The sequence below is a fragment of the Aplidium turbinatum genome, chromosome 17 (assembly GCF_918807975.1).
Source record: "Aplidium turbinatum chromosome 17, kaAplTurb1.1, whole genome shotgun sequence".
NCBI classification, from domain to species: domain Eukaryota; kingdom Metazoa; phylum Chordata; class Ascidiacea; order Aplousobranchia; family Polyclinidae; genus Aplidium; species Aplidium turbinatum.
The window spans coordinates 6608402-6618017 of NC_137488.1; the positions used below are offsets into that span (position 1 = coordinate 6608402).

The 9616-nt window shown below is 36.5% G+C and overlaps 1 protein-coding gene across 1 annotated transcript; it reads left to right on the top strand.

Annotated features, from left to right (window-relative positions):
- Positions 1 to 2060: 2060 nt before the first annotated feature.
- On the top strand, positions 2061 to 6813 carry LOC145786660 (uncharacterized). Its single transcript, XM_082598366.1, has 4 exons — positions 2061 to 2857; positions 3204 to 3331; positions 4672 to 4819; positions 5317 to 6813. The coding sequence occupies exons 1-4, from the start codon at positions 2215 to 2217 to the stop codon at positions 5538 to 5540; spliced, it is 1143 nt and encodes a 380-aa protein (XP_082454492.1). The 5' UTR covers positions 2061 to 2214; the 3' UTR covers positions 5541 to 6813.
- The last annotated feature ends 2803 nt before the right edge of the window (positions 6814 to 9616 follow it).

Consider the following 9616-nt stretch of genomic DNA (forward strand, 5'->3'; position numbering starts at 1 on the left):
ACAAATCACCAACCAACTCCCATCATGAAAATCAATGCTGGTAAATAAAAAAGCTTAAACAAGGTTGAAGCGTGGCACCTTGCGTTGTTTTAACGGTTTTTGATGTCTAAATTGAGAAAAATTTTGAACATTTTGCAGATTTGGCAACATCAAAGGTAGGCGAAGGATAGTTTGTTATGAGAGTCAACGAGCTTGTTTTTTCAAGGCAATCACCAGTTAGAGCAGCTAAGCTTTTACTTGTCGACATTTTATGTTTTTTTACGTTAATTTAGTGCTTTGTGACATCACTCTAAGCATGTGTCTAAATCATCCATCAAAAACGCGTTTTTAAGACTAATATTTTTGAGCTTCTAAGCTGAAAAAGTAGTAAAAATTGCCAATTTTTTAACCTTTTCATGGTTGATCATTTTTGCTAAAGGGTGAATTATTTGCACTTTGAAAACAATCAAAAACTAATCTATCGCTGACCTTTTTTTAGCAGCTCGATTTAGCTGTGCTGTGGTTACGAGGAGAGCAAACAAAAGACCATGATTTATTTTATGAGTAATGCTTTTCATAATTCACCATTGTTATGAAAGGACTAAGATAAGCACAGATGAGCAAATACGGCACAGACGTGAAAATGAAAAGCACTGGAAGCAAAGGCGGAGGCGTTTAAAACGATGTGCATATTATATTGATTGATACTTATTGTTGTAGTTTGCTTTAGCCTATTTCGAATATTAATGCTTGTTTTCAACAGTATCCGAAAGATATTTGCTCACATACATTTGAAGACGTTGTGATAAAGTCAACTCAACGGCCGACATTTCTTAGTCGTTTTTTTGAAACTACGCTTGTCAGTTTCAATTTCCTTTTGTTTAATTTTAATGAGCAGCTTTGATATTGTACGTTTCAACTTCTTTAGATTTACAATATATTGACAATTGTCCTTTGACAATATTCCTATGTCGTTTGACAATATTCCTATTTTGGTACAACGTCAGATTTTTATCCTAATCTGATCTTTTCTGTTCAAGTTGCTGTTGGGAGCTGAACGGTGATTTTTAATGATCAATGCAGATTGAACTGAAAGTGACCCATAGTCGCTACACTTAATACAAACAACAGCTTCTCATTACCTGACCATAACAAGCCATACTTCATTCTTCATCTGTTTACAGTTGATACTTTTTGTGTAGATAAGTAAACTAATGAGCATGCTGCTTGTTAACTGCCTCACCTTGCTCGGGCAATCCCTACTAAAAATAAAATAAAAAATAAAAATATTTTAAATTCATACACGATTCTGTAATGAATGCTGCACTTTAATTTAAACAGAAGTGTAGGTTTGTTGTAGGAGCAGTTTGTAAGCTCGCAAAAGCTTATGACTGCTTTTTAATTGATTGCTTGGTTTTTCACTCAATTAATTAGACAAAATGGCATAAAAACAGCATGCTTAACAGTTCTAAAGCAAAAACTACATTAGCTCTAACATTTCGTGACATTAGATGTTTGTTTTTAAACAGCTGCTTTCACATACAAAACAGTTTAAAGGTCACGGATTTTGTTAACGGTTGTTTGTTTCCAAATCGAGGGCAAGTAGTTCTTAACAGAAACGTGTCTTGACAACGTGCCAACCGAAATTATCAGATCTGCATTGGCCATTGGCTGACAAACCTAAAAGCAGATAAGCTGTTTCTGTTTCGGCTCCACAAGTCAGTGAAAAACTTGCCAGATAGACACTTTCCATATACTGTACCTTGTTATGGTGGTTATGTTGAAGAATTTGCATACTGTGAGATTTTTGAAGACTTTTTGCGTGATCTCGCAACAAGTCTTTATTTGTATAAGTTTTGCAAATGATACATCAATTCAAACATAAGAGTGTTGCTTTGCGGTATGCAGTCTATTACTGTAAGTATCTGATTGTTTGTTTACACGATGCTGACGTCCTGAGACCAGAAGTGTGCGGTCTTAAATGAAACCAAGTTGTAACATTGATATTCATGATTTATGTTTTCGATAATAGTAGCGTACGTAAATGAACTTGTTTTTACCAATCTTAATTTCAGAGAGCATTAAACGCTTGAAGTTGCAATTAATTTTTAAATTCTAGGTTGTTTCAAGCGGATTTTGTAAAGAAGTTTAGTTTAAATTGTCAAATCTCAACTGCTTTTTCTAAATTTAACAAACCTCACGGTTCACATCATTTATTTGAACGAAGCAAAAGGAATGACAACTGTTGAGATATGTGAGGTGGTCAGAAGGCCCAGGAGTAGAGGAATGATGGCAAGAGCACTGGTGCTGTCAAACCAAGCTCCCCTTAATCCATCGAATTGTCGTGGGATAAGTGGGGATGATTTCGAGAAGGTACCCTCACCCACCAAACAAAGTAACTCTTTCAACGACGTTTTTATTGATGTGAAGAGCTCATATAGAGAAGAACCTTCTTCTAAAATATCAACTGATGAGATTCTGGTGCAAGGAAGGACAGAATCAAGCTCTAGTTTCAATTATTCCAGAGACAGTCTGAAGCTTCTTATTGCCAATAAAACAATATCAAGCTCCGATAAAACGTCATCCCCAACATCTGCTTACTCTGATTCATTAAAAAGACATCGGCTCTCTAGGCAATCATCGGTGGAAGGATCTCTCAAAACTATCCAAGAAAACGAACAGGAGGACGAAGGAATCTCATTGTCATCTACACAACATCTCCGGAGCGGATTTTTCCGCACCATCAAGAAGCAGTATCCTGCCGTTGCCTTTGACGGTTTGGGACTTGGAGATAACAGCGTAGACAGCGGAAGAGGCGAAAGTCCGGCCAGTGTTGATGGTTCAACTTCTTTTTATGACGATTCTTCTTGCCTTGCTGGTACGTGTTGTTTTGTTGACCAGCTGGTCACTTTTTTCATGTCTAGACAAACCTTTGATAAGTGGTTTCAGTAAGAAAATGGCAGTGAACCTCATTCCACTGTAAATTATTCAAAACTAACAGTTTCAAATGTTTTTAAGATGATGCATGCAGAATCTAACAGGGTATATTGAGTAAAAGAATATTTTAGGACTATTACATTATGCAATATGCAGTGTATATATTATTAATCTGTATCACCCTTTCATATTAATGAAATACCTATCATTGCATGAGACTTTTATGCCTAGGCCTATACAACATAGAAGGTGCCACGAAAAGTTTTTAAATTGTACGAATCTTCTAGAACCTCAAACCGAAGAAGAGTTGCCATACATGAGCAGCATGGCACGAAAGCGATTGCAGGATTTAAGAAAAGTGGATCCGAAGAAAGTTGATGTTGCAACAGGACTGCAATGGATAAGGCTAGAACTGGTTAGTTCAGTAACATTGATAATTTAATTGAAACAATGATGTTTTTATGAGGAAATCAATTTGAGAGTAAATTTAGATTAAATTTAATTAAAAGTAAGTTAAAATTAATTTAATTAACCTGCACAGACTTTTTAAAGAGGATACGGCTTGACTGATGCAATGTAGCCTCAGTGGCCTATTGTCATAATATTCTGTAAAAAATCGTTGGTAAACGGCAATTAAAAAGAAAAAGTCTGATTCAAGAATCAATCAATCAATTAATTAATCAATGGTTTATTTGCCAGAAACAGGAACAGTATATAGTCGAAACATGCAAGCTGTGTTCCCTATACACTGCAAAAGTAGCACAAGTTCCTATGCTGACAGGGAGACAACCAAACGACCGTAAGGTCTACTAGTCAATTGACACCCTACAGAAACGATAATTTTGTCACTTCAGACCCAAAAAAATGTAACAGAAAAATGCAATGTTATTCAATACAATACAAGAACGCAACATCAATAATGTACGATCTTCTTAAGTTAATAAAGAAAATTGAAAAGATATTCGAAATCTGGTTTATTCACATTATGATTTTTAAGAATTAATTTTGTAAGGCAAGGCCCTTGGCTTCGAAGTACGCTCGATGAATTTTACAGGCGTAAGAAGTCCTCAAATCGCAGCTGGGTGTTAAAAACGGCATATTGACGTAATAGACCCTTTTGTCTGTCATCTTGTGCACTTATGATGATTTAAGACTTTGGATTTTGTGTCATAATTGTTACTAAGACGTTTCTCCTTATACAAGTACTTTAACCACTGATGCTTGCTGCTTTTTCAATGACCTGGGTTAGGTACGGACTTTCGTATTCACAAATTCATGAAAAAGTTCATTTTCGAAAATCATAAAGAAGCTAAAGTATTATTTCTACAGCTTACATAAATATCGCCTTGATGAAATGTTGGGTTTCGCAATTGCGCTCAGTTGAGCTGTTCTTGACTTTGACCTAGCATATGACATTGTTTTGTGCATTGATGGAAAGTCCATTCTGGTCATCACTTTAGAGTTAGACCAATGGGACCCCTAGTTTCGAGAATGCAATAAAAATGGGAATTTTGAAGTGGGTGTTTTTGAGTATTTTTTAGAAATATTTTTTATATTTTATCGCTTGGCTCCTCTGAACATGAAGTTTAGTGTGATTTTTTCTAGTCAATGACTTGCAAATGTCATTTTGCCGAGGCATCGACGCATAATTTGCATGTTGTGACATGCGGAGTTTAAAGGCAATTAAAATCCGGAAGTCCAGATTTATTACACGTGATCACTTTCTTTTGTTATCCAACTTTTACTATTCTTCAGCATGAAATGAGAGAACAAGACAAAGCATTGTTTCTTCAACTGATCAAGTTGCATTCGACCATCAAAGAAATTCGAACAGAATTGAACGTGATCGAGAACGACTCAGATGACTGTTATGACGACATAAGTGACGCGGCATCTCTTTGGTGTAAGCATTAGAACAGGCCTGTAAACAATTCATAAGTTTATAAATAGCTAAGACTCTTAAAGAGTGCAACAAAAAGGGAACGTTAGGTTTAGATTTTCTTTCCTATCCATTATTTTGTGAAACTAAGTTTTATCCTACTGTGTGTAGCGTTGATTGGGGGGGTGCTTTTGGACCCGGGGTGATTTTAGAATCCCGGAATATTTTCCAGTAGCCTGAAAGCTTAATAAACACCACGTAATTTTAAGGGTTTTTTTTGGAGACAACTCATGGCATTGGGGGAGAACTAACAAAATTACCTATTTTCTCGTTGATTTTACAAGTAATTTTCCCTTTTGTTTTTATTTTTTGAAAAAATGGCTTTTTTAGATAGTGTTTGGATTTGGGGGCCAAGGATCTCATTGGTACAAATTATTCTCTCAACGCTCTTTGTATCTTTAAAGTTAAACTATGTAATACGCTAGATTTTCTTTCGTTAACCTGGAATGTTTCGTTTGCAGGGCCTCGATGTAATAGCGCTTCTGTTCTTCCTGATTTTTCCGCTTCGGACGGGGCCCAACTTCTAAAGCGACAAAACCGTCCTTACCTGCGACGTGGCGCGTCCTTGAACCAGCCAAGGCCTGCCAGGTTACCGGGCTTGCCATCGACCTTATCCCGCATTGGTTCGGGATCTTTCCGATCTTTTTCATCGTCATTTTCATCGCAAAGCACGACGGGGCTTTGATGGCAGCCTTCCTCAGCTGGCCAATTGAAATAGAAAATCACCAGATGTCGTCACCCAAGAGCTTGGTAAGAGCAGTGATGATGCGACTCAGTGAACCGTGACGCTGAGAAGATTGCCAGTGACATTTGCAAAAGCATTGATGTGCATGTTGCGTTAAAGGGAATAACTAAAACTATTTTTGATGTTGATTCAATAACTTTTTTGCTAAATCTCCTTTGAAATGAAAGATTGATAGCTTTTAACTTAAGAAAGAATTTACTGGTTTTATTGCTTGAATTGGTCTCAACTGCCATCGCTCAAACTCAATGCAGAAAGACATTGTCCGCACCAAATGGAAAGCTAACATTTGCTGAAAGTTGTATTAGATAGAACAATGCCCTTATTTTGTTGTCAACCACTTCTTTTTTTTAAATTGTTTGTTATATTTACAGTAGGTCTATATCAGCATTAAATTTATGAATAAATTACTGGTCACGGTCAAGGACTTATAGAGTTGTATGGACTTGAATCCAATTGACGTCACACTGTTGAAAGAAAAACGATAGTTACCTTTCACCATTTGCGCACAGATGGATTTTGTCGTCTGAATGAGTTTTGATACATTTAGCTCCATGCACTTCCTGGTGGCGGTACAATCGTTAGCCACCTAGCAACTTTTAAACGTTAAACCTTTATACATCACCATAGAATTAACAAGAAAGAAAATTTTACTTTCTCGTTTTTGAAACCCACACTTTTTTGTCCTTACACCTCATGCTTCCTTTTTTTCCTTGTTAATTGTGTAATGGTTTACCTTTTCATAATCCACATTTTTCCTCACAGCTCATGATTTTTTTGTTAATTCTATGGTCATGTATAATGACTTACTCATCTAAAGGGGTCGTGCTGACGTTGTGACTTCTTTAGTTGCTTTGTATTGTTTTGAAAGTCAGTTATGGCTTATAGCGTGGTCCAAGGCCAGTATAGCAACTGTGGACTTTTTGTTGTCGTAATTATGATTGATCATTGTGAATTAAACGTTTGAATGCATCATAACTCTTGTAACAGCTTGAAACAAATTTACTCGGTTGTTTCATCAAGTTCACTAAACCTCTTCACTAAAAAGACGTTAATCGAAATTAAACGAAACCAAGACAAAAAAGTTTTACGTCAAAATCAGATCACGTTTTGATGCGTTTTGCTATAAGCCGACAACTTCTCAAACAGTTTTGTATCCGTTAACCTTCATTTAAACGTATAGGCTACCGTAGTCAAAAATCAGTGTTTTTTTGTAACGTAGGCTACATATTAATAAAGTTTTCGATAAAATTAAAAGGAAAAGTTTATTGATAAAAAACAGATTCTTCTATCTTATTCAAATAAAATATTTTAATTCAGTTGCTGCATTCGAGTGGACTGCATTCTTCACTCATAGTAGGCTAATGTTCTCACACTAAAGCGTTTTTGGTTTAATCCCATTGTTGGTAAGCTATCGCTATAATGCATAGAATTGTTTAATCCATTTTCTTCTTCATTACGCAACAAATAACTTAAGAAATTGCAGTTTCTAATTCACACTAGACCTACTTAATGGAATAGATTTTATTTGATTTTAGTTATAATTATTACTTTAGTCCTGTCCAGAATTTCAGCTTTTCTGAGCAACCATGAATACTGACAATTTGCTTCAACCTACCTACATTCATTCTAATGATAGTCCGATACAGTTCATTTTTTCATTTGATTTTTGACTATTATTCTACAGGAAAAACAATGCATGTTATCAGGACACGGGGCTAGAAAAAGTTAGAAGCGTCAAAACGCGAACGGTAAAAAGTGTTTGAGATCAAAATAGGTCTGTAGCTTATCTAAGTTAAACAATTTTTTACGATTGCAACTCCTTTAGAAAACTTTAATTTTAAAATTACTCTATTGGACTGTTGGCCGTCGAGTCGTAGGCTTACAAACGACCTTCATCATAGCACTAATTTTCATTCTTTGGCATTCAACATTGAAGAAAAATTTCGGGTAGTGAGGTAAGCTACTCAACTGCGCCTCCAAATGGTTGCAATGATTGATTGGTTTTTATTCTTTATCTACACACATGACCTACTAGAACACGGCCAAATATGTTGCTATTTGAGGAAATTTCTAAGAGTCTGAATTGTTACAATCATAGCTATGACAAACCTGTCTTCCCATTTCCAAAAGTAAAAAAAATAAGCAATATTTGCACCTAGACATATTTTTGGCTTGTTTAACCGGAGATTAGGCATGTACGTTGAGCACAGTTCACACAATAATAATATAATATGTAAGACTTTCCAACTGCACCCTGGAGGTAGTATCCTTTGGTGTATCGCTTTAGGTGCAATTGCATGTTCCAAAATATCAAGAATTTTTTGTGGATTCTATGCTGTAAGCTGCTCATTTGATGTGCCAATTAAAATGTTAGTTCGTTTTGTTTTTTTGCCAAGTTTAATTTTGCAAGTAAAATATGGCTTTTGGCGAAAGATCCTGCTATACAAAAAACCTAACGACTGTATGATGAGACTACCGCCAGAATGCAGCTGGAAAGTCTCACATATTTTACATTTATTATTATTGCATAAATTGTGCTAAACATACATATCTAATCTCCGGCAAAACAAGTAAAAATATGTCTAGATGCAAATATTGCTTATTTTACATACTTCTTTAATTGGGAAAATGAAAGGTTTGTCATGGTTATGATTGTAACAATTAAGACTCTTAGAAATTTTCCCAAATAGCAGCATATTTGGCTGTGTTCTAGTAGGCCGTGTCTACACACAATTTTATTTTTTGCTGCTGGTGCAAATGATAGGCTCTTTCTGGCAGTTTGCCACTGACGCAGGCTCGGTCACCAAGATTGGCAAAGTAAAGTTTCAGATTTTTGAAGTGTCGTTGTTTGTGAATTATTCTACCCACTATAGGTGCTGCTGAATGATGCAGCACATCCAGAGAGCCGAACCAGCGCCGCTTGATCTTCGTGTACAAAGTGGGGCGCTTGACCAACTAAGTTATCGCGGAAGAACTGTAAAGCGCTGAGCACAACGCATATCCGCACTGGATACAGTCAAGACTAGAATAAATCCTTAATTTTTAGGGCTCAAGTATGGATATTTCCTGCAAATAGACTACTAAGCTAATAACAAAGTAGGTTTGGCTATTTTTTTCTATGTAAAATTGGGATGTGTTTTTTCTCAGTTGGAGTCAACATCAAATTTTATTCTAATCGTCAAGTAAGAGTCAGAGGTAAGCGGAGTCATATATTTGCCTCCTACTTCAATTTTGTTAGCTCAGTGGTTACGCTCTCTGTTAGCTCCGTGGCTAAGCGCTCGAATCAAGATCACGCGGCGCTGGTTCGACTCTGGGGTGTGCGCTTAAGCAACGCATTTCAGGACTGCTCGACATTCAGCGGCACTTATAGGATAGAATAGTTCCCCGGCAACAACGTTTCTTTCAACAATCGGAAACTTTACTTTGTCAATCTCGGTAATCCGCCCTGCGTCAAAAGCCTCTACAAGAGGTACCAGGAAGTAACTTATCAAAGTTTTGTCGGTCCTAGGATATAGATTTAAAACCAGAAAAAGAATCCGATCCGGTTCCGAAATTTTTACGATATACAAGTCCGACTTCTGTAAAAATACAAATAAGTTAAAGCGTTGACCAAATTTTATATGCGGTTTCCTGTCCGTGTATTTGTAATTGGTAGGTCGCTGTAATAAATGAGGTGTTTTGACCTGTAGCTGTAATTGTAATCTGCAGGTCATTGCAGCAGATGGGGTGTTTGGAATGGTAGACACAATGAACATACGCAATCGTCTCTATGAACCAGCTGACTGCAAACATTGTTACCCTTCTTAGCTAGAGAGTTGTAGCTAGCACTTAGCTAGAGAGTTGACTCGTGCTTTGAACTTTGTGTGATAACTGCAGAAGAAAAAATAGTAATGTAAAGAATGGGAATCGAACCCACGTCATCGAAACGACTACTCCAATAACCCTCAAACCGCTTGGCCACGCTACCGACGGGGAATTGTTCACTTAATTTTCATTTTGTCAGATATGTTTTGAGA

Coding starts and splice junctions, on each gene's coding strand:
- LOC145786660 (XM_082598366.1), top strand. CDS start 2,215: ATGACAACTGTTGAGATATGTGAGGTGGTCAGAAGGCCCAGGAGTAGA. Junction 3,332..4,671: donor AATGGATAAGGCTAGAACTG/GTTAGTTCAGTA, acceptor ACTATTCTTCAG/CATGAAATGAGAGAACAAGA. Junction 4,820..5,316: donor TGACGCGGCATCTCTTTGGT/GTAAGCATTAGA, acceptor TTTCGTTTGCAG/GGCCTCGATGTAATAGCGCT.